Source organism: Artemia franciscana, chromosome 16 (assembly GCF_032884065.1).
Source record: "Artemia franciscana chromosome 16, ASM3288406v1, whole genome shotgun sequence".
Taxonomy (NCBI): domain Eukaryota; kingdom Metazoa; phylum Arthropoda; class Branchiopoda; order Anostraca; family Artemiidae; genus Artemia; species Artemia franciscana.
The window spans coordinates 7,723,677-7,749,426 of NC_088878.1; the positions used below are offsets into that span (position 1 = coordinate 7,723,677).

The 25,750-nt window shown below is 32.8% G+C and overlaps 1 protein-coding gene across 2 annotated transcripts in view; it reads left to right on the forward strand.

Annotated features, from left to right (window-relative positions):
- LOC136036993 (protein ROP-like) overlaps positions 1-25,750 on the forward strand; it is a 102,832-nt gene that overhangs the window by 66,599 nt on the left and 10,483 nt on the right. For both annotated transcript variants that reach the window (XM_065719394.1, XM_065719393.1), the window contains exons 5-11: positions 2,584-2,732; positions 7,661-7,876; positions 10,118-10,213; positions 14,225-14,435; positions 17,676-17,777; positions 23,296-23,442; positions 24,501-24,685. In XM_065719394.1, coding sequence (XP_065575466.1) covers positions 2,584-2,732; positions 7,661-7,876; positions 10,118-10,213; positions 14,225-14,435; positions 17,676-17,777; positions 23,296-23,442; positions 24,501-24,685 — 1,106 coding nt within the window. The remainder of the gene's footprint in view (positions 1-2,583; positions 2,733-7,660; positions 7,877-10,117; positions 10,214-14,224; positions 14,436-17,675; positions 17,778-23,295; positions 23,443-24,500; positions 24,686-25,750) is intronic.

Genomic DNA, 25,750 nt, shown 5'->3' on the forward strand with positions numbered 1-25,750 from the left:
GTAAAATTCATCTTTTTTCTAAAACTTTTTTTAATGATAAAACCATGGGAGGGGGGGGGACTAACACAAACTAAGCTGTTAGTAGTGCTGATTTTGCCGAGGGTCAATTGGTGACTTTCTTAAAATAGCCAAAAAATCCTTAACAGTGGGCTGTGAAGACTTCAGAGGATGAGGTGGCTCTTTTTCCCCATAGAAAAGAATGTTCCCTAGTGGCAGCATGATAAGCTTATGAAAGTAATTCTAGCAGGAAGAAAGGATTTAGATTTTAGATTTCTCCAAGAAAACAGAAAAGCTATCTGGGTTGAAAATGTAATTTCTGAATTTCATTATTGAAGCCATTCTATTTGTGTATTTTTCTAAGAAATATGCTTAAAATATAGAAACTTATTAAACACCCTAAAAGACAAAAACAAAACTATTGAACAATAAGTTGACAGCCGACAAATAAAAAAAATCTACAAAACTTATTTAAGAAATAAATAAATTAATCTTTCCTTGAGGTAAAATGAATTCTCTTTTCAATGCTTACTGTAAAAAGTCTAACTTTGACGATAAGTATTTTCGAATTACTAATGACTGATCAAACGGGTGGGGGGGGTGACCCTAACTAATTTGTTATTGATGCTGACCGCGTTAAGGGTCAAATGCCCGCTTTTGTGAAACCTTTTAACATTTTTATATTGGTTTGTAGAGTTTCAGGAGGGTAGGGTACTGTAAAGCCGTACGTCTCCTCTTCAATATATCTTGCTGTTGCTGACGTGATTATTGTTGAGTTTGTAGTTTGTCGACATTGCTAATTTGGAAGTAATATGCTTATACAAATACCATACCCGTAAAATTCCAAAGAAACAGTGAATTCTGAGAGTCAGAATAGAGGCGTCTGTAGGATTTTGTTTCGAGTCAGGGCTAAAAATTACCATAAGTTCGATCACTTAACGACCCAGTCGATTACTGTCACAGTTGCCTTCTCTGTGAGTGCTCGTATGTAAGGCTATTAGTAAGGTGTAAGTTAACAACAAAGTTAACATTAGTTAAATTAGTTAACAACAAAGCCTGATTAACCAAATAGAAGAATTCTAGTAATAAGTCTTGCTATACTCTGGGTCAGATGTAAAACTATACGAAAGCTGGAAATGCTTCTTATATTTTGATGTGTCTCCAATTGCTTAAACCTGATCAGTATTTACCATAAAATCCCATTTTGTAGATAAGCCTATTCAATCTCATTTCTCCATTTCTGATTCTAGAAGCATAATTTCATTCAGTTTGTTGTACCCAAAATCATCCTCGAAATCCTAAAAATTCTGCTGAAAACTTTATTTCTACTTGTTGAGGGAATGCTAGCTACCAGAGTAGTCACACCACTGAAAACGAAACCTTGCATTTCTCTGAAAACGTCGTAACCATGCCATGGCGTGGCATGGCATGGCTTGGCATCACCATGGCATAGCTTGGTGAAGTCAGTTCAAGCATGGATCAAGTTTGATGTCCAGGTCTCTCTAGGTTATTTTTGCCTCAACGGAAATTAGGGTATTGCTTGTATTTGTGTGATCTTACTGCCTTTAAACATCTGACTATTCAAGATAGGTTGAATGGTTGAAAAAAATCGAAAAGAAAAAAAAATCTTGACCTCGTTCCCCCAGCAAGGATGCGGTGCCAGTAATTCAGGTATTGGGGTATTGGTAAAGAGAGAAAACATGGACTGAAAAAGAAAAGAATGGTGTCTACCACCTGCTTTAAACCAAGTCAAAATAAGGTGCTATGTCAAATAAACATTTCCAACATAGTTCAGAGACAACCATCCAAAGGCTAATAAAAACAAAATAATAATCAATAAATAAATCAAAATAAAATAAAAAAGAACAATAAGAAAAAGAAAAAATTCCTTAGAAGCCAATAATACATTCATATAAATTTGAAATATTTGTGTATATTTTGCGCAGTCTTGAAGGAATCGTTTGTTTTGAAGGAATTGAATTGTTTTGCCCTTGTTTGATTCGTATTTTGATGAAATGTCGTAACGTGAGCTTTTTTGTTTAAAATATAAAAACGGTGCTAATACGCTTCTAAAACGTTTAAATTTGAGAGCAAATAATGAATGAAATAGAATAGCTCCAGAAACGTTCTGGAGTTCAAACTAAGCATAGAATGTCGGTTAACCTCGTAGGGGTCAGTTCTTTCAGGTATTACATATTTTCTTAATGCTCCTCGGCCTAGCAGCATCTATCTTGGGCAGGTGGAGGCTTGTGGCCAAAATTGGGTAAAGAATGTTACTCAGATTCTCCAGAGCCTATCGTGAGGGTGAATCCCACCCTCTGTGCTGGCATGCAGTGAGTATTGGAGTAAAGAGTAAGAAAAAGAAGAAGAAAAGAATGAAAAAGAAAGAGAAAGAGGCTGGTGCGATCAATAACACTTTTTTTTCAAGAGGAAAAATTTTTTGTAAGGGAATGTTCGCTGAGATACGAGTTCCAACTTAAATATCAAAATTTACTCTACTTCGAATTTTTTTTTTATATTACTTGGGCGTAATTCTCAATTGAGTAGCGTCAAGCAACCAATGCCATCTTGATTTTTTTTTTCTAGGTCTTTTCACTTGATTTTCCTGATGGTTTCCAATGTTACTACAATCAGAACAAAGCCTCTCAAAGGACTGCTGCAATGGAAAGAATGGCAGAGCAAATCGCCACCCTTTGTGCCACGTTAGGGGAATATCCTGCTGTGAGATATCGAGCGTAAGTGAAATATAAATTAGGTTTTTGAAGTTGAAGGCTCACATTAAAAAGTTTTGCCAACTATATTCTGTCTTATGAAATAAATTTTTGGCTCATATTTCTGCCAAAGAATATTTGTCTATGATTTTTGTTTAACAACTTGTAATCGTCTTCGTGAATCCCCTTGTAGGCGTCTTTAAAACGTTTATTTTTCGATCTTTGTTCAATGACTTGTAACCGTCTTCGTGAATCCCCTTGTAGGGGATTTGCTTATGCAAACATTCTTATAACCATGGGAAAAGGCCATGGACATATAATTGAAAAGAGAGGTTACCTTCCGCTAAACTCTGAGGGGTGGGGGTTAAAAATGACTCTTATATTAATTTTGACTTTTCGAGGGGCATACGAGTAAAGATAGGATTTTACGATAAAAGTTATGCGTTAATTTCTTGGTTTGTATCTCTAAAGTATTTTAGTATTCCAATTACATTATTCCTTATTGTTAGCATATCCTTTGTGAAATGTTAAGCCAGTAAAAAGAGCAAAAACTTAAGTTTGACCTGATTGGTTCGCCTGTATAAAAATTTCTGCCAACAAAAAGAAGGACATTTTTTTTTACAACTACTCACTATAAAAGTAGTTCTCTGTGGTGTAACAATAACAAGACTATTTTTTTGTATATAGTGTTGATGTGGATTCCTTCCCCAACTTCTATAAATTCAAAATAAGCACTTGTCCCTGTAGTTTAGACTTTTCAAATTTTAATAGACATTTTTTTACGGTACGGCTGTGGCTGGCTATAAGATACTTGCTTGAGATAGTCTAAAGGAATTTTTCGAATCACTGAAATAATTGGGGTTTTTTGATTGAGCGACTCAGTTTATTGAATCCACTCACAATACTAATTATAGTCACACCATTTACTAAGAACAAATTTAAAATGCCAAGGACTTTTTGGCCTCGCTTAACCTATTAAATTGTTTTGGCCTCGCTTAACCTATCTTAGGTCTATTCATACCTGAAAACCGTGATTTTTTAGGACTTCTCTTTTGGTAGTTGTAAAATTATGAAGTTTTTAAGGCAGCATCACATTTTGGCAGTGTTGTCACATCGAATTGTAAAAATTAATAAGCAAACCTGATGAGTTGAATTTGACAGTGCTTTTGTCTGTAAAAATATGAATAATCTGTTGACTCCCAGAGACAATCTTCAAAGGGACACTATATCTTCTTAAGGTGTTTGGTGCCATTTTTAGCTGATTTTGCTGATTGGCTGATTTCATTTCACTGTACTCGGTACTTCAACATATCTAACTATTTTTTGGTTTTGAAAGCTTATAAAGCACTAGTGTTCTTAGAAGATTCTTTTGAATATTCCCGCATATACACGGTAATTATGTAACTGACTAGCCATGACCGACGTCCCTGGGAATTTAGAATTTAAAATATTTATTTTTCAAATTTTAACTATCTGGTAGTTAAATTCAACTGCAAAAATATCGTTTTAAAGAATTCAAAGATATATCTATATTTTAGATTCCACGAAAGCGGTAACTTCTGTTATTTTTTTTTCGCACGAGTTATTTCTTTCCTATGGTCTTTTTTTAATTGCAACCCCCCCCCTCCTTGAAGCACACTCTTACGAATTAAATAAAACTTCAATTAAGAACCATTCTTTTAGTAATTCTTGCATTTCAGTCAGTTAATTTAAACATAAAATTAAAATCAAAATATTATTTGAAAAGTATTACTTTCATATATTAACAGTTATAGAGTTATATGTAAAAATTTTGTTCAACTCATTAATTACACGAACAAATAATATATTAAAGATATATATATATATATATATATATATATATATATATATATATATATATATATATATATATATATATATATATAACTATAATCAAACTCGCTGGCGTAAATTAGCTTTTCAGGTTTCATTTCTTTAAGGGGTAATAAACTGTTTTTTTTTTTAACAAATTCTTTACATTCGTCATTGAATTTAAGAGATCGCCTTATTGTCCAAGTTTTGTAACTTCCATTTACATAGGAAAAAAACTATAATCAAATTCACATTATATTTTTATATTCACCAATAACACTGTATTTTGCTAATTTACTTCTCTTAGATGAACCTCCTAATCTATCTTTTACACCAGGAAACCTTCTATCAAACAAAACATGACAATGGTTCTTTTAAGCATTTGTTTTTATAGCTATGAAACCTTTAGGGTTTTCCAATTCATTTTCTATCGTTTAATAATTAATATAATATATATAATAATATATTATATATTTATATATTATTAAAATTATAATATAATATAATATATATGTTATATATATAATATAATATATGATATATAATAATATTATATATTATTATATAATTATATATATATATATATATATATATATATATATATATATATATATATATATATATATATATATATATATATATATATATATATATATATATATATAATATAAATAAGCTTAAAAAAGCTTTACCGAAGATATTACCAGAGATGTAATTGAGGGGCGAAAAAGCTGCACTTTATTAGCCACTGTCCTAAGTAAATATAAGTGCGAATGAAACAAATCAAATGCACAGGAAACACAAGCTAATCAATATCCGTATATATGCAAACTTTAGTAAGCACGGATAAAAATTTATTTATTTAGAGTTAATTGAAATGTTTGTTGGATAAGGAGTGATATTCTTTATCACTAGATCGGGAAACTAAAAGCTAAATCATTTCTTCGTTATGGGTGTATTCTGTCCCAGTTTTCAATCTAAGAATTTCTTTCTAGATTAACACTCATTTTGAGGTTGTTTGTTATTATCCTGACTTGATTGAGTTTGACTGTCTGATTGATAAAACTGAATATTTTCAAAGCTTAAATACTTGCTATAGAGGCGGAAGCTGATTAAATCTCTTCCAATCTACTAATTGATCGCTGGGCCATACGAATATTCTTTTTTGAGTAAACCGAAAGTCTATACAAAAATGTGCTTACTGTCTGTCCTCACTCATATAACCCTTTGTCTTTCCGAACCCTTATTATTAAGTTTTTGTATATGGTATAAAAAAAATTTCTATTTTGTATTTGTTAATCTCTTAATTCCGGATGTTCAAGGGGCGGAATAATATTTTTCATGAATGGAAATATGTTTTCAAGGAAAACCTTGATGCCATACTGCGGAAGCATTTTATTGGTTTATATATGACAGACACTTTATTTAGAAATCTGAATAATGAATTTTTATGATTTTTCCCTGTATTTAATTACATTTTCAATTTTATTTAGTGTTTTTGAGTGTTATATAATAGTTTGAAAAGAGAATCAGTAGCAATAAAAAAAGAAAAAAAAATCCATTCTCTTTATTTTAATGCGTATGATTTAATAGAAATCTAGATTTTTAGATAAATTTATAGATTTCTAGGATTTTTTCTAGATTTCTATAATCAATATTGAAAGCCAGAAACATCCCTGCGAATGCACGACTGGTATTTAAAAATCTATATAGTCCTTTACTACCACTATCTAGCCTACTATTAACAACCCACTGCAACATCAAGCTATCCTGGCCAGCACAGCTGCGCACACTTCTCATCCACCTCAGCCTATTCAAAGCTTCACTCTTTAGCCCTCGTATGAATTTCCAACCCCCTTCGAACTCTTCCATATGACCTCTTCTCATACCATTTGGTGACAATTTAATATTTCTTTTTTTTTGCGGAATGCGGGCAACGTTTTGCGAAAAAATGTAAAAAAAAGAAGATATGCATCCACATTTTCTCTGGAAAGCGAGAGTTGACCGCTTAATATTATCTGGGCAGTATAAAGAATTTATGTGCAATGAATGGTCAGACCATTTGGTGAGAATCTAATATTTATTTTTTTATTTTGTAGAATGTGGGTAACTTTTTGCGAAAAAATGTAAAAAAAGAAGGTATGCGTCCATATTTGCTCTGGAAAGCGAGAGTTGATCTTATCTGGGCTGTATAAAGAATTAATGTGCGATGAATATGAAATAGCCCAAATTAGTCTCCCTGTAAATGAACCCCCCCCCACCCCGTAGAATTTTCATTTAAATTTACTGGCTCTACCTTTTGCGATTCTTCCATATTCAAGCTCTATGTTTATCTTACAAAGAACATATTTTTGTCACATTCTGGCTTTTAACGAAATGGAGTAGCATCATGTTACTTACCTCAAAACTCACCTTAGTTACTTGTGGCTTAGCAATGATGTGTACCTTATATTTAACCCTCCTTTCATACATGTGTGGAGTTTGAAAAGTATAAACGAGTACATTCCAAGTTCGACAAAAAGTTAATAATATTTAACGAAAAATAAATATTTTGTTCGAAATGAGAGTATATTCAGACGGATCGGTCGAAAATTATTTTTACTAATTAGACTTTTGTGAATGCGGCTAACTAGTATCTTTGGTGTATTAGCTTCAGCACAATTACCATCAGATTGGAAATAATAGAGGCAAACGACCCAACCTATGAGAATTAATTAGTATTATGGTATTAACACACATTTGTCTCATTTTATCCAATACTCATTAAAATTACTCATTTGATAATTATCAAAATGGGAGTTAAGTTAATAAACCGCTCCAGGTTTGTTGTTAATTCGCATTAAATTGGAAGTAAATACAAATTAAATTGCTATTCCACCGGGAACACATTCCTAGTTAGATTTTTTTTTTTTTTATCTTTTTTTCTTCAACTGATTCGTTTAATTATATAGAAGCTACGGAGTTTGTAATAGTCGCCATCTACTTTTTTTTCGTAACGTCGGATATTATGACAAGAATGTTAAGAGACGCAGGCAATTACACAGAAAGCAATATTAAAGCTAAACTGACAAGTTTCAAACTCAGACTTTTAAGTAATGTTGATCTATTTTTACTCTTAGTGATAACGAGAGAAACATCGAATTTGCCCAAATTGTTCAGCACAAGCTTGATGGTTACAAAGCAGATGAGCCAACCATGGGAGATGGCCCTGAGAAGTCCCGTTCACAACTTTTAATCATTGATCGTGGGGTTGATGGCGTCTCACCTCTGTTGCATGAACTCACATTTCAAGCCATGGCATATGATTTGCTTCCCATTGAAAATGATGTCTACAAGTTTGTTTCTATTTTGTTTTATTTTCTTTTATTTTTTCATTCCTTTTTTCAATCTCCTCTTTCTAATCTACCGAATCTCTAATGTGCCGCTAAGCGTAACTTCTCTAGTTTCTTAATAAGAAAATTTAGAACATTTACCTCAGTGAGAACAATTTATTTTTAGTTATTAGATTTTGGGTGAATAGCTGAGTGGCTTTTTTTTTACTCTTTTAGATTTGGTTTTATGTTATCATTTTTTTCCACGTTGTTTAATTTTTCCAATTTGGGTTTTTGTTTCTTATTGGTCTCCACGTTTTTCTTTCTTTTTATTTTCATCTATTCTAAATCTTTCGCATTTTCGCTCAGAAAATATGAACATGATTCTTGTAGACTTTCTCTAATATTTCCGAACAGGGATGTGAAGTTGGTTATAAGGTATAGCCGAATTTGGCTCCAACTGTGACTCAAGACATTTTCAGTATGCCGACTCCAACTTCGATTCCATTCAGCAAAAATTTGCCGAAACTCCGAATCGACAGCCCTGTTTCGGAAAAAGGGAAGCAGTTGTCCTCCTGAAATATCCGTTTAGTTTCATCGAGTATTTTCTGTGGTCTAATACATCCTTATTTTCGCTTTTCTTCTCTTTTGTTTTTTATTCTTTGTTTTCTTTACTTTCGTTTTATTTTATTTTATTTTTTCATTATTTAATATACCAGACCTCTAACGCGCCAGATGTAACGAGAAACACGAAAAAGATGCTTGAACTCACTTAACGGACGGTAATTTATTTGACAGAGGTAGTTGGGTCAATTTGAAGGAACCTTGCCAAGATAATCCCTGACTATTAAATTTAATCCCAATTCTGTTAATGCAAACCTTTCAGCAATTTCAGGCAATGCAAACTCTTACTGGGAAGAAGAAACGAAGCTAGGTAAATGTGGAGTAGTCCATATTATTGACCTACGGATACAGTTAACGTACCACTCGATGCCATTTTTATGCTCCTTCTGAATATAGTAATTGCTTCTGTCGCAAATTCAATTTAATCCCTTTTGGGACCCTTGAAAATGTAATTAAAAATGTTTTTTTTAATTAATTAAAAAAAAGTCTCCCCAAGTTTATTTCGCAGTCAACCTGCTGCATCTTATAAAGTATCTTTCAGGAGGAGGGGGTTTCGAAGTGGTGCCCCTTCCCAAAAATCTCGAAACTTTAGATTTTTCGTATAAGTTTTTACATTTCATTTGATAATAATATAATATGCACTGGATAACCCAAGGGTTATATATAAAAGTAGTGATTACATACATTTAACTACAAACGCATTAAAAGCGAAACCAAACATCATAAACTTCTATTTGTGACGTTTGCACCCCACCTCCATTGCATCATAGCAACCGTTTGTGTAGCCTTTGATGCAAGAATGCCAAGAACCAGCTCTTGGCATATAATTCACCTTTTTTAAATTGTTTTTTTTTGGAAGTAAGAAAAAAAAAAAACAAAAAAAAAACAAGTCAATGTTGGTTAAGCGGAGTAGAACTAAAATCTTGGTAAGATACATTTCCCCCAGGATTGTATCCAGGATGTTTTTTTTTATCGGAGGATGATTTACAAAAGGATTTTTTCCCGGGGTGGGGGTTTGCAAAAAAAACCCACCAAAAATTTGTTTATATTCTTTTTGTTACGTGTTTAAGAGTCGAAGAAACATTTCGAAGGGGGTGGGTCAAAACCCCCTAATTCCCTCTCCCTGGATACGGCCTTGATTTCCCCATTAAAAAATTGTCTTGGATTGAACCTCTTTGAAGCTCTAGTCGTAAAGACTATCATTTGAATTAAGGGGTTAGTTGGAAGAACTTAAATATAAGTATAAGAGCTATTTTAAATATAAAATAGGTAACTAAATCAGCATATTACAAAAGTGACTTACTTTCCAGTATATAACTGGAAAGAAACTTTCCATTGGATCATGAAAAGATCTTTCTTCGCTGTTTTAATATTCCAATAGACTCTTCTTTCAAGTGGATCTCTGAGATATTGTCAGGAAAAAATGAAAAGATCTCGCAGTCGAAATTTGCTAGAAATTTTTATTCTGTAATGGCACTTTATTGTGCCAAAAGGACTTTCAATTCATTAAATATGAATAAAGATGATAACTATAGTCTGAATTTATTACATGATTATCATATACTAATATTATTCATCTATGAATTTGAATTCTTTTTTTACATGCGGTTGTGGATTTGATCGATCCGTTTTTATTTTCAGGTACTTGAATTCGGGCGTGGAAAAGGATGTCCTTCTTGATGAAAATGATGACCAGTGGAAAGAACTTCGACATCAGCACATTGCAGTAGTTTCGCAGTAAGTCTTGATTGAAATATTTACCTGTAGATATAAAGTTCTAAAAAGATTAAAATGGCTGAAAATTAAGTAACAAGAGACTTAACTAACCTGAAAAAGGGCGCTTAGATCGCCTGGCTATTTTGTTCATCTCCTCACCAGGTTCCAAAATATGACCAAAAATGGAATTGATCTTTATCTAATTGACTGAAAAAAATAACTATTTGACTAAGTAATAACTAACTAAAAAGTGAGTAACTATAAAATAACTAACTTAAATAACTGAACTATTGATATTAGTTATAAAAGGTAGTTATAGAAATAACTATCTAAAAAGTAAAATAAAGACCCAAATAACATCGATGGGATGTTTAATATTCTGTCTTTGAACTGTTTCCTTTCTATTACATTGATCCTCCAGATAACCCGAAGACTGTTGCTACAGAACATTCAGACTTCATGTAGCAAACCAAAAGAGGTTTTTACTAACCTATCAATCAAGTCCGTATCCAGGGGAGAGGCTAGGGTGTTTGACCCCCCCCCCCGTCCCCATCCCAAATTTATTTTAGACTCATGAAAACGTAGCAAAAATGAATATAAACAAATTTTTGATACGTTGTTTAAAGTTTTTTATACCGCCCTCCTGCCGAAAAATGTTCTTATACCCCCCCCCCATCCCGAAAAAAGTCCTGGATACGACCCTGGTATCAGTTCCTCTTACTGCAAAATTAAAGTAAGCTGTTTTACATTGATCTTTCAAATAAATCTTAATCAACAATTGACAAACATACTGATGATAAGGTGTGCTGATTTATTGATTTTTTCGTTAATATTATTGTTTTGTACTATTGTATATAATATTATTGTTATGTAGATGTTGTTGTAACGTCTCCTTTAAGTTGGTCAACCCCAATTTACTTAATTGATTCAATTTTTTATTGTATTTTGATTTTATCCTTTACAATTTCTGTTTCGCCTGAGGATTGAGATCAGCTCATGTTTTTCTGTCGCCTCATGTTGAGTCTGGTGCCCCTTTATGTATCCGAACTAACAGGTTTTTTTCTTTTTTGATGTCTGTTTTCTGTCAATTTGTAAATTTTTTTTATGAAACTATTCCGAAGGATAGATATATACAGACACACACACACACCTATATATATATATATATATATATATATATATATATATATATATATATATATATATATATATATATATAAATATATATATATATATATATGTATATATATATATATACATATATATATATATATATATATATATATATATATATATATATATATATATATATATATATATATATATATATATATTGATTAAAGACTAATTCATTATTCTTTTACGGGTAAATTGACGTTCGGATGATGCATCGCTTTTAAGTCAAGTAAATTTTAACTATTTAATTTTAAACAGTGTGACTCTTAACCAGGGCTATCATTGAAAATTTAACAGTATCCGAATATTCACGCCCAAGAATCTGATAATGCTGAATCTAATGATGTGATTTTCATTAAGATAGCTTGATGTTTTTAGGGTGTTTCCTTTTTCAAAAATTGGGCAAATTTTCGCAGGCTCGTGACTTTTGATGGGTAATATTAAACTTTATGAATTTTGTACATTTAAATAAACATCAAAATTTGATTCTTTTTATGTATCCATTGTTATCAAAACTCAGTTTCTTATAGTTTCGATTACTATTGAGCCAGATCGCTCCTTACTTATTGTCCGTTACCTCGAACTGTTTGATAATGACATTTTACCGATCTTTATCAATAAAAGAAAGGAAAGAAATAGATATATCATACAGTTCGTGGTAACGAACTGTAGTAAGGAGCGACCCGGCTCAATAGTAACCAAAACTCCAAAATTTGGAATTTTGATACCAATAGCTACATCAAAAGAATCGCATTTTAATGCTGATTTTAAATATATAAGTTTCCTCTAGTTTAGTCTTACCCATCAAAAGTTACAAGCCTGAGAAAAGTTGCCTTATTTTGGAAAATAGGGGGAAACACCCCTAAAAGTCATATAATCTTAACGAAAATCACACCATCAGATTCAGCGTATCAGAGAACCCTGTTGTAGAAGTTTCAAGCTCCTATCTACAAAAATGTGGAATTTTGTATTTTTTGCCAGAAGGCAGATCACGGATGCGTGTTTATTTGTTTGTTTGTTTTTTTTTTGTTTTTTTTTCCCAGGGGTGATCGTATCGACCCAGTGGCCCTAGAATCTTGCGAGAGGACTCGTTCTAACGGAAATGAAAAGTTCTAGTGCCCTTTCTAAGTGACCAAAAAAATTAGAGGGCACCTAGGCCCCCTCCCACGCTAATTATTTTCCCAAAGTCAACGGATCAAAATTCTAAGATAGCCATTTTATTCAGCGTAGTTGAAAAACCATATAACTATGTCTTTGGGGACGACTTACTCCCCCACAGTCCCCGTGGGAGGGGCTACAAGTTACAAACTTTGACTAGTGCTTACATATAGTAATGCTTATTGGGAAGTGTACAGACGTTTTCAGGGGGATTTTTTGGTTGGGGGAGGGGTTGAGGGGGATATGTTGGGGGACTTTCCATCGAGGAATTTGCCATGGGGGAAGAAAATTTCCATGAAGGAAGCGCATGATTTTCTAGCATTATTTAAAAAAAAAACAATGAAAAAATAAATATGAAAAGTTTTTTCAACTGGAAGTAAGGAGCAGCATTAAAACTTTAAATGAACAGAAACTATTACGCATATGAGGGGCTCACCTCCTCCTAATACCTCGCTCTTTACGCCAAAGTATTTTTAGTGATTTCAACTATTTATTTTACGGCTTTTGTGATTCAGGGGTCATTCTTAATGAATTGGGACAAAATTTAATCTTTAGTGTAAAGAGCGAGGTACTGACGAGGGGGTGAACCCCTCATATATTTAATAAAAACATGAAATTACAAAAGCTCGTTACGTAAGCTAATTGATAAGTTACGTTTATCTTTTACTAATAAAAACATTCGTAAAAAATTAAAAGTTCTAGTTGTCTTTTTAAGTAACCAAAAAATCGCAGGGCAACTAGGCTTCCTCCACCGTTCCTTTTTTTCTCAAAATCATTCGATCAAAACTATGAGAAAGCCATTTAGCCAAAAAAAAAAAAAAGCTTGCAAATTTCGTGCTATTTATTCTTCTACGGAGAGCCAAAATCCAAACATGCATTGATTTGAAAACGTTCAGAAATTAAATAAAAAAACAAACAATTTTTTTTTTTAGCTGAAAGTAAGGAGCGACATCAAAACTTAAAACGAACAGAAATTACTTCGTATATGAAAGGGGCTGCTTCCTCATCAACGCCCCGCTCTTTACGCTAAAGTTTTTTGCTGTTTTAAAAAGTAGAGTTGAGAGAAAGAGTCTTTTAGCTGACAAGTTTTTTTAGCTGAAAGTAAGGAGCGACATCAAAACTTAAAACGAACAGAAATTACTTCGTATATGAAAGGGGCTGCTTCCTCATCAACGCCCCGCTCTTTACGCTAAAGTTTTTTACTGTTTTAAAAAGCAGAGTTGAGAGAAAGAGTCAAACTTTAGCGTAAAGAGCGGGGCGTTGATGAGGAAGCAGCCCCTTTCATATACGAAGTAATTTCTGTTCGTTTTAAGTTTTGATCTCGCTCCTTACTTTCAGCTAAAAAAACTTGTTTTTTTTTTTATTTAATAGGCAAAAGAACTGACGATATATATGTATATATATATACATATAAATTAAAAGAAACAAATCTTACTTTTCCTTTATAAAGGAAAAGACGAAACCAACACTCTCACTTGGTTTCGTTTTTCCTCAATATTTCTTTTCGTTCCTCTTAGATTCTTCCGTAAATAACTAGAATAACTAGAAAGAAATAAACTAATAACTAGGAATAATAACTAATAAATAATAACTAATAACTAGAAAGAAATAACTAAAATAACTAGAAAGAAAATCAGGTTGGCTCTAAAATCTAATTGAGGAGCCTCTAATTTGAGACTTTTTGGTTATTTTATGCAGAAATATTACGAAGAACTTGAAGACCTTTGTTGATTCAAAGAAGAGTCTCACTGCTGGTGACAAGTCGTCAATTCGTGATCTATCTATGATGATCAAGAAAATGCCACAGTATCAAAAGGAGCTAAGTAACTACTCGTCACTCCTGAATCTTGCTGAAGACTGTATGAAAAAATACCAGAGTGAAGTCAGTCGTCTTTGCAAAGTTGAACAGGTGAGGTCTGTCAGTGTTAGCATGCTTAGCAGGTTTGCGCCGTTGACTTTTTAGGTGTCTGCATGCTAATTATTCAAATCAGCGCCTTTTTCGAAGTGGCTTTTCTAGAAAAATTGAAAATTTTATGCATATTTTGGTTTTCTTTACATTTAAAAAGAATAGGTCTGAAGCAGTGTTTCTCAGCCGATTTTGAATGCTGTCCCATTTTGGTAGTTTTGAAAATCCTCTACTCCCCCCGTAATATTTGATTTTTATTTTTTTGAAAAAATATTTTATTCAGGTGGACAGTAAAAAAAAAAATCAAATGATTTTTTGTTTTGTATTATATATTTTGATTACGAAACGACTGTAAGTATGGTCCTTTTGTGCCACGCATGCTAGTGTCACGTATTTTAGGCACAAATTTTGTCAGTTTAAACCTCAAGTCTCTTGGTTTGCGGACATCCAGTCAATTTTGCACTGAACCCACATTAAACTAAAAATTATACGAAAGAAAGAAGAAAACTGTGTTTAAAGATTAATTAATCAATCAGTGTCTAGTTAATAATAGTAAATTAATCTGTGTTTAACCATTTCTAGTAAAGTTATATTTCAATGTTCCACCTAGATATTATGATTCTTCTACCCTAACCCTGTTCTGAAACTGTGATTTCTGATTATATTCCAAAAAACTCTTACACCCAAATTGAAAGACATTTCAATCATCTATGATTTTATATTATTTGCTAACTTCTCTAAAACCCTGGATGTGGCCTTTCTATAAAAATTGAACTAAAATTAACTGGCTTTAAATCAACTGCTAAAAGCCTGACTTTCATCCTCAATTAGTCAAGCAAAAAATAATGGTATTTTTTTTTCAGGGATTTTTAGTGACACAAATGAAAAAAATGACTATGTTAACTTTGCAGTATATTCATATTGTGACAAATTAACAACTCTTTTCTGGGTGTTATTTTAGTAACATCATGCCAAAAAGGGATGATGTAAAAATGTATTTTTTTTTATTTGTGTAAAATAAAAACGCGATTAAAGATTACGCTCCTTTTGAAATCCTGTATAGCCCAGTTTATGTCAGCGTAATTTTTTCTTCAACAATTAAGTTCAGTGAATGCAAATAAGCGGAATAGGATTTGGCTCTCAGGATTAGTTTTTGCTTTTATTTGGGTAAAAAAAGAAAGAATGTCTTTTTTTTTATTTGGGTGAAATTCAAGATTAAGAAACTGTGAGTTTTCATTAAGGTTACTTCTGAAAGTTTATCTTTTCTTCTGTACGATATATATATATATTTTTTTAGTACTGAAGACGGCAGAGGATCTTGCCAAAATATCTCTTTCCTTTCTGTTATTCACTGGTTGAAAATTACCCTTGTTTAATTTGTCTATTTGTTTTCTTGATTTTTATCGTTCGTTGTTTATTTTTGTCCGTCATGAATTTTCGGTGTGGTCTCAGAGCCTTTTTATGTTATTTGGTAACACCGAATAACAGAAAGGTTAGAGGTAGTTTCGCAAGATCTTCTGCCGTCTTCAGTACTAAAATAACAGTATATATGGTATAGAAAAATAGTTGAATTTTCGGAAATAGCCTTAACGAAAGAGTAACTTTCAAAGATTGTTTTTTTCTTTTATTGCAAATTATTCTTTGTTATGTTTTTTTTTTTTGTCTATAAATTTTATTTTTGTCTTTCTGTTTTCTTAATTCTTTTATTTCTTTGATTTCTTGTAAGACTGTGTTTTTTTGGTGCAGAACTCCATTTAGTCAACGCAGCATATTTTTTATTGCTTATATGCAATGATCAATTATGATTTTTTTTTGTCTTTAAGGGAAACAAATTTTGCCAAAGTTTGACTCAGCGGTCGTTTTTTCACGCCGGAAATTGGTAGTGTGATAATTTGCAGAAGAAAGTACAATGTCCTCCGAAAAAAACTGTTAAGATAAATAAATATTTATGCGATTATTGCTCGTTACTAGTATTTTAAGATGCATTTTTTAAGAAGATTTTTAGAAAATATAGTATTTTAAGAAGGTTTTTAAGCTTTTTTTAAAGTTTTTTTTTTTGTAAACCCACCTAACTCCTCAACGAAAATCCCAGGTACGCCCTAGGATGAATTCAAAAAATCTTTTGTTGGCAAATGCACTTTTCAGATTTAACCGAAAACTAAAAATAAAAGTTTATTAATGCTTTAACATTAAAATACTTACCGAAGACTAAAAGCAGTAAAACAGAAATGTAACAAAGGTTACCGCCTTAAAATTGAAATGTGCTTACCCAAAGATTAAAAATAATAAAACAAAATGTAAGAAAAAGGTTCCGCTTTAAAATGCACACACCAAACATTAAAAGTAGTAAAATAAAATTGTAAAAAAGTTTTACCGCTTAACCATTAAAATGCACTTGTCGAAGATTAAAAAAATGTAAAAAATTTAGCCGCTTTAACCTTCAAATTTTTTAACAAGTAAATATGATTTTTTTTCTGCTACCTACCAAAATTGAAATATTTAAGACTGAGAATTAAAGATCCATGGTCCCCTCTCATTTGATTATTATTCAAGGCCCGTTTTCTCCTTCTACTACCCCATGTTTTATTTTATTATCAAAAATTACACCTTCCTGGATAAAAGTGAAAAAATATATTGCTTTTATAAATGAAGTGTCTAAAAAAGTTATTTTCGTATTTTTATTACTACTGTGATTGTAAACGGATGACGTTCTAATTTAAAAACTCACATTCCTTCCAAAACAGAGAAAAATTAGTATAAATCCACATTTTCAGTGCCTAATCTGGGAAGGGATATATGCTTATTTTCATAGTTAGGGAACAGGACATATAAGTCGATGGCACACTTTTAACTTGATTTACGATCCAAAACGTATGTAATCTCTATTACAGGAATATACCTTTATAAATATCTATTTAAAAAATGGAAAAGAAGTTAGATGGGTAATGGGCGAAAAACTAAACGAAGCGTCATGAATTTTTCAGGAGCGTTGAAAAACCCACAAAATTGATGACAGAAAAATTCACTCAACTTTTTTAAATATGAATAATATTTATTATTATTATTAATATTATTAATATTATTATATATTAATTTATTATTAATATTATATATGAAGCTTCGCTAAGCAGAGTGAAGGTAGAGTAAGCAAAAAAGAAAGTAAAATTCACCCCCCCCCCCGCTCCGCTGCAGCAAGGGAAATCAGCCAGTGGATCTTATGCAGTTATCAAATCATATTTTCAGGACTTGGCAATGGGCGTTGACGCCGAAGGAGAGAAGGTCAAAGATCCCATGCGACTAATTGTTCCTTTGCTGCTTGAAGAAAATGTCTCTCCCATGGACAAGGTACAAAGTGTTGAATATTATTCAGATACTTTATTTAAAACTAACTAAATCAAAAGGACTAAATAAACTAAATCTGGTAATAGTATTTTATCATTTATTTGTTTAATTTTTTACTTAATATTTGTATATTCATCGATTCTTTTTTTTTGTGCGGGGTTCTATATTAATTTATTTTGGTTGGTATTAATCGTCTAATCAATAAATAAAAAGCAATTTACTAGTCAAAAACTCATTATTCGATATTAACTAGTCACTTATTAATTATGCCCTAGCCAGCCTTCTAGCGGTTTCATTTTGGTATTGTGTTGTTTTTTTATTTCTCCCTCTTCATGGAGCCAGGTGGCTAGCGCGCTAGACCTTTTATCTGTGAGGACATTACAAAATAAACTGTAAAAACGCATCAAAAATTTCTTTATATTCACTTTTTCGTTTTTACGAGTCGGAAAAAAATTCTTTTTTTTTTGGGGGGGGGGGGTAATCTCTGCTCACAAAGGCCAATCTTTAGAATGAAATATCAAAAACGTCAGTTGTTATGGTATTTTATTTTCTTGAGCATGTCTTCAAAAAAGTACATACATGAATATTTAAATTTGGCTAGCTGTTGTTTCTCGTAGATGGCATGTGTGTTTGCTACTTGGCCGTCAATTTCCTGAAATAGGATTCATAGTTCGTTAGCACGGTACGAATTAACTACATTAAATGCTCATTTTTTAGTTTTGATCAGTAACTTGATTTTATAAACTTCGTTGTTGAAAAAAGTGGCTCACAAGAATTTGCTGTGCCTAATATAGACAATAATCTGCGAACAGATTTTCTTACCTTAGAAAACCATGAGTAAGGTAGTAAGGTACATTATTATTTAAATTACGTTAGTAAGGTTGTTTGATTATGGCACTAGTTTCCACTAGGTTTACTCGCAGATTGTATGAGTTTGTCAGGTAGTTTAAGACTTAGAACTCATTGAAGTTCGTATAGTTCTTTTGTAATTTGTTATAATTGTTATTTGGAATAACTTTTATTAAATTTTTTTTTGTCTCAAGACATTGTGATCGTACTGGTATGTGAATTGTCCAAAAATGTTTCTTCTCACTTTCTTTATTTTGAATTTATTGAAAGTAATTTTTATTTCCATGAATTCCTTTTAATTTTCTCATTTCTTTTCGGGAATCGTACCTATTCTTTCAAAGAGCCACATGCGACTCGAGAACCACAATTTGCCCTTAGGTACACAACTTGCCTTGTGTACCATATAAGGTTTCATTCCACTTGATCGATCTTCTCGTTATAACGAAGCAGAACTCGATAACAGGTTTGAAAGCTTCACATACCCCATGATGCAACTTTTCAATCGGTAGGCAACCATAGGTTTCTTACCAGAATAGATACCAGAAAAATATAAAAAAAAGCATTTCAATACGCCAGAATGTAAAGAGAATACATACCAGATAATCTAACAGTTCTTGGTAACGAAAATCAACCTGATTCTCAAAAAAGAAGAGAACGCCTCCAAATGTCAAGCAATCTTAATGAAAAATATCATCATATTCATCATATTAGAGAATCTTCCTATAGAGGTTTCATGCTCCTATCTAAAAAAATGTTACTTTTGCCAGAAAAAAGATCACGGACGCGTTGTTAATTAGTCACGAAAATAAATTAATGGCATTCAAGCTCACTTTTTAAGTAGGATTATACAGCCAGTCTATAAATTATTGAGCCCGTAGTTCTGTAAATCACAGCCAGTAGATTCTCCTTTGCTGTTTGTTTCAACATTGCTAAAGGGTTCAGAAAATTCTTGATTTCCATTTATACCATTATTATGCCACCCTTACATAGGTGTGGTTTACACCTTTGCCGTTTGGGCCCTTTGGCTGGGAGAAAAGGTGTTTAAGTCCTGGTGTTGCTGGTTGTTTGTCGTTTGAACCACGGTCAGTGGCGTCACTCTGTAAGCTCAGCCCGAGTCGGCTCGGCTCTAAATGGGCACCTGGATAAATCTGGGGAATGCAAACAGGAAGGGTGGTTGAAAATGCAGGATGGTTGCCCCCCTCCCATTGCACTTCTTGGCTGAAGGGTCATGAAATGGACATCAGCACCGCCGGTAAGGATTATAAATTCAATGCCGTATTCTTCACCTTACCTTTTACCTTATTGCTCTCTGCTTTAATTTGAATTTGTTACAATTACCATAGGAACTGTTACAACTTTTAATTACAACTGTTTGCTAGTCTTAAAGAACTTATACACCCCGAGAAAAAGATTCGGTTTTGGTCATTATTTTTCAGGAACCTTTAATTCAGTAGTTGCATTTCTGGACGTGATATACTTTGGTTTTAAAATTTCTGAGATAATAGTAAAATAATAGTGAGATAATAGTGAAATAATACTGAGATAATACAAATCGAACGTCCTTTTTTTGCCTGAAGTCCAAGAGACGAATCACGTGGTTCTAATTTTGTACCATTTGCTGGCATAAGATACCATAAGTATCACCATACCCATACCATCCATACCATACCATACCATCACCATATGGTGATACCATCACCATAAGTATGGTGAGAGTAGTTTTTCATTTTTTGTTTTATTTACGTTTACGAATGTCCTTCCAACATCGTATCTTGATTCTTTTTCTTTGAAATATAGTTATTCCTAATCTAATTATTTTCATGTTCAAAGCAAAGGTGTACCTCATAATCTTGTCAAAAATGACCTAAAAAATGAAAAGAATTTCTCCGATGGACTTGTATCCACTACATTTGCTGAGGTATTCGGAGCTAAGAGAGTTTTATCGTGAGTGGGACAAAGAGTGTCTTGGTACTTCCAACTAATATTGTGCTTACCAAGACAGTACTTTTCATAAAACAATACTTACATTTACGTTTAGGCTGTTACTATTAAACAACGAGATAGTTTATATTTTTATTCCTTTTATTATGTGCTCCCCTCTATCTCCTGGCCATGCTTTGGGGATATCTGTCTGTTCAAAACAATGGCTAAAACAAAGATAAAATTAATTTATTGCCTATATTACTAATATTTTAATTTATGTATTCTATTTATATTATGTATTATAATTCTTAATAGCTAATGTTGTCTGAATTTTACCCATTTTGACTTTAAAGGGCTTTTTGACTTCACCAGAATGGTCTTCTTGGTCATATCGGAAATACTTAAATTACTGTAAACCACCGCTCACGTGACAAACAGTCATTGCCATCCACTAAAAAAAGTAATAAGCTGATGTCGCAATTTTACAACACTGTTGCTCTATCAAACGCTTATTTTTTCTAAAAAAAAAAAAAAAAAAAAAAAAAAACTGATAAAAATGAGACCGGAGCCATGGTAATATATTGACATAAACGGCAGAGGGCAAACAGACTAGAATGTTTGACGCTCAAATGAATGTTAGAATGTTCAAATTTGATGAATTTGAATAGGAGCATGAAATGTCTATAGGAGGGTTCTCTAATATGCTGAATCTATCTAAAAAATGTTGCTTTTTGCCAGAAGAAAGATCACGGAACGTGGTTTATTAGCTTCTTATTTTTTGTTATTTCCTTCCCAGGGGGATCATACTGAAATATGGTCCTAAAAGATAGAAATGGGGCTCACTCGAATGGAAACTAAAGGTTCTACTGCCCTTTTTCAGTGACCAAAGTGGTCAGATTGCAATCAACTCCCCTCTCAACCCCTTTTATTCCTATAGACATCCTATAAAAATTTGAAGATAGCCAATTGACTCAGAACCCGTTGTTTACATTTAGTATTTATTATTAAATAAATTCTAAGATCGCACTGGCTATACATGGCGAATGAAACCAAAAAAGGAAAGGATATAATAAATACAAAATAAAATGAAAGAAGTGAGAAGACGAGGATTTTTTCAGCCAGTTGCTGGCTGACAAATGAAACCTCTATAGGAAGATTCTCTAATATGCTGAATCTGATGATATTTTTCATTAAGATTGCTTGACATTTGGAGGCGTTCTCTTCTTTTTTGAAAATCAGGTTAATTTTCGTTACCAAGAACTATTAGATTATCTGGTATGTATTCTCTTTACATTCTGGCGAATTAAAATATTTTTTTATATATATGTTTTCTGGTATCTATTCTGGTAAGAAACATATGGTTGCCTACCGATCGCAAAGTTGCAACATGGGGTAGGCGAAGCTTTCAAATCTGTTATATAGAGTTCTGCTTCGTTATAACAAGAAGATCAATCAAGTGGACACGTTCACTTATCTATGTAGTATTACTAGTATGCAGTGGATGGTGGATGGTGGATGCAGTAAAGATACTGTTAGATGTTTTCCAGAGGAATCATCTATGGATTGTTTTGGGTACCAGTTTAGCTAACCATATTTCAAAAGTACGAAGTTTGAAAAACGTGCTTCTATCCCGCTTCGAAATTTTGAAACCAAGGTGATTTTTCCCCCAAATAATTTAAAGATCAGTGATAAAGTCGACATATCTCCGCCATATAATTGCTATGGATAACCGTGATGAAGAGAGAGAGAGAGAGAGAGAGAGAGAGAGAGAGAGAGAGAGAGAGAGAGAGAGAGAGAGAGAGAGGGAGAGGGAGGCACCGTTCTGTCCATCTATTTCCATGTTTTAAAGATAGAGTGACGTTTTATTTTGTTGATTTTTTTTTTCGCCTAACATAGCTATCACATATTTTGCCAAATTTTCATATTGGTTTATATCTACATATTGGCCAAATTTAGTCAATTAAAATTTTTACATATGCGACACACGTAAGGATCCTCTGTCTTGAGGAATGGGGGTTCTCGTTTCTTATGAATTCCTTTTTCACATTTTCTTCTGGTATTTTGGAAAAAAGAATAAATTAAGGTAACTGGTTTTGTTGAATTCATATGTGGTAGGAAAATAGATTTTTTTTTGCCCAATGGAGTGGTATTTGAGTAAAATGTTGGTGTCGGAATTCTTATGCTATTATTTTTCAGGAGTAAACAAATATTGAAAGAGCTTATCCGTTGCAATCCGTAACTATTACAATAAGTTTCACTGCTTCAATGCGAACCGATTGAAAGTAAAAAAAAAAACTCCCGCTAAAAAAAATAGTTTAGAAAATCGCCTGGCAATTAATTTATTATTCTATTGTTTCCTGCTTGGTAGTTTAATTCTATTAACCAATAGGGAGCAAGCACGTATTGCAAGTTCTCGCTGATGAACCAGGATTTATTATGGCTGTGAGTTCCGGGCAGTGGTGTCGATAGGATTGTCGAGTCATTAAAAAATGAAGTGCGAATAAAATTTGAGGCTCACCTCAGGACGCTTCTGGCTAGTGTTTTAAATTGTATTAAAAGCTGTTAAATACCCAAAGTATCCAGAATTAAGAAGTTTTCCAGTTTCGCATGTTCTTTGGTCTTCTCAATTTTTGGGACTTTGTTTAAATTCAAAACCCAGTTAGAAATAATTCAAAATAACTAAATCGGAGGACTAAATTTGATTAATTAAATTAAATTGGAGGCTTACTAATTTAAATTGATTTTACAGATTCGTATAATCCTTCTCTACATTTTGTCAAAAAACGGAATATCTGGAGAAAATCTAACTAAGCTTATTCAACATGCGGCAATACCAGACCCCGAACGACCCATCATTACCAACATGACAAATCTGGGGTTCTGTGTCATCAATGAGGTAAGCAAGTTTTTATTTCACTAGAGGTTTCGGTTCTATAGTTACAGAATGAAAGTTTCGAAAATAATCAGAAGGTTGTTACGAAAAATGGAAGGGACTTTAAAAATTGTGTTTTTTTAAGACCGAGAGTGATGGAAATGTCCTGATTTTTGACTTTTGGGCATTCAGAATAAAATAAAAAATGAAGGAAAAGTACTGTTTAGTGTATTTTTACTGAAATTCCTTTTTGAACATTTGGTTCAGAAAAACGAACATTCAAGTAGATACGATTCACATGAAAAAGGGAATGTGGTCCTAGAAGGGTTTAAAATATCCGGTCTTCACCCCCCTCCCATAAAAATAAACTGATGGTGTGTATTATTTAACACGTAATTTACGCTGGTGAGACGGAAAATGTATTCTGGAAAGCCCTGTAAAAATTTAAATGCAAGATATACAAAGGGAATCGAATCAAACCGCTATATTTCTTTCAACTTTAAAGCAAGACTAATAACGCGACCGTATTCCACGCATTTGGCTGCTTCTGGCGGTAGGTAAAACGTTATTCGTTAAACGTTAAACGTTATTCGTTAACTTGCTGAAACTGACATATTAGATCATCTTATTTCATTTTATTTGTCATTGGTAAAATATCATAAAATGAAATGGTAAAACTGTCCTTTCAATTTTAAATTAGGGTAAATAATCGCACCTAGGACGCGACTGCATTCTGGACATAAGTGTGACCACTTCATTCTTTCGGTAAAATTGGTTTAACGGCAGCATTGGTAAAAATTACTTGATCATATTTCGGACAATGAAGCGATTTGTGAAGATAAAGTTCGAAGAGGAATCTAAATCATTCGTCAAGTTTTGTTAGAAGAAATAGTGGTTCGATTTGCTTGAAGTGTTAGAGGTGAAAATTATGCCCTTTTTCTGAATATTAGGAACTACAATTCTTGGGAGTATGCTAATCTCTCCCCCATTCCATTTTTGGCTTGCAGCATAAGTTTAATTAAATGTTAAAGAGTATTGTCTGAGAAGTGAGTATTTGTCGTAATTTGAATTTTTTATTATAGGGAGGTCGTAGAAAGCAGTGGTGTCCAAATCGCAAGGAAAGAGAACAGACTTACCAGATGTCCCGCTGGACTCCTATTATCAAGGATGTTATGGAAGATGCCATTGATGATAAACTTGATGGAGAGCATTTCCCGTATCTTGCTGGACGAGCTGCTTCAACTGGTGCTAGAGGAATACCCACCAGGTCATATTTTATTCTTCGTTGCCCAAAAACACCTTAAATAGCCATTATCGATCTTTAACTTAAACTGTATGCGCTTAAAAAACAGCTTCTCAATGTCAAACTCATGTTTCTAATGCTAGGTGATCGGAAAAGTATCTCAACTGGTCATAGCGTCGTGATTATGGTGCTGGTAGTTTTAACTCACAGTGCTGTTTGTTAAGGCATCAAAGATCCATTCTATTCATTTTCCATGTTCTCTGTGGTTGGCTAATAGCAAAAGAGAGGGAAAGAAGGGAAATTTGAAGTTACATCATTTGTAAGTGGCACTCTAAAGCTCATACTCTTTTTTGGCCCTTCCTTTAAAAGCGCCCAAGAATTGGCAAGTATGATAAGGTACTAAAGATTCGTTTCTATTTCCAATTTCCTATATTCTATTCCTCTAGAACTGGGTAACAACAAAAAAGATGAAACTCTTAACAGTTTGTTCGGCATATAATTCAGGAACATATATTTCATTTATAAGACCCGGTAGAAGAGAAAACGAATGCTCGTTGAGCTTTCTTTTAAAGGACAAATAACGATAGAGTCGAATTGAACGAGTCGAATAACTTCGACGGACATTTTAATGGGAATCGTGTTCCACTAATTTACGCTCTCATTCTTAAAGAATAGAGAATTTTGGGTATTCGATTTGGATTTATGTCGACAATGCAAGCGTTGAACGTATCTCTGTGGATTTGGTAGACGTAAATGATATATTTGTGTGACATAAGAATATTCTTCTTTCCTTTCTAAGCTGATAGAGAAGCAGTATTTTGGATATAAATTTTAAAACCTAAGTGGATGCTACCTTGAAACAGAAGAACCTTAAATTCTCCTGTTTGTTAAACAAGGATAATTTTGAGAGATAGTAATATTCATTGTATGATCAGCTAATACCAAAGTATGTCATAAAGATGTCTCTCTGTTTTACGACAAAATTGTCGCTTGGATTCGTGTATGTAGCCTGAATTGTCTTTAGATAGCAAGTGCTCATGTACACGTATCAAGTTGTAAACGGAACGTATTTCATTTAAGTACCGAAGT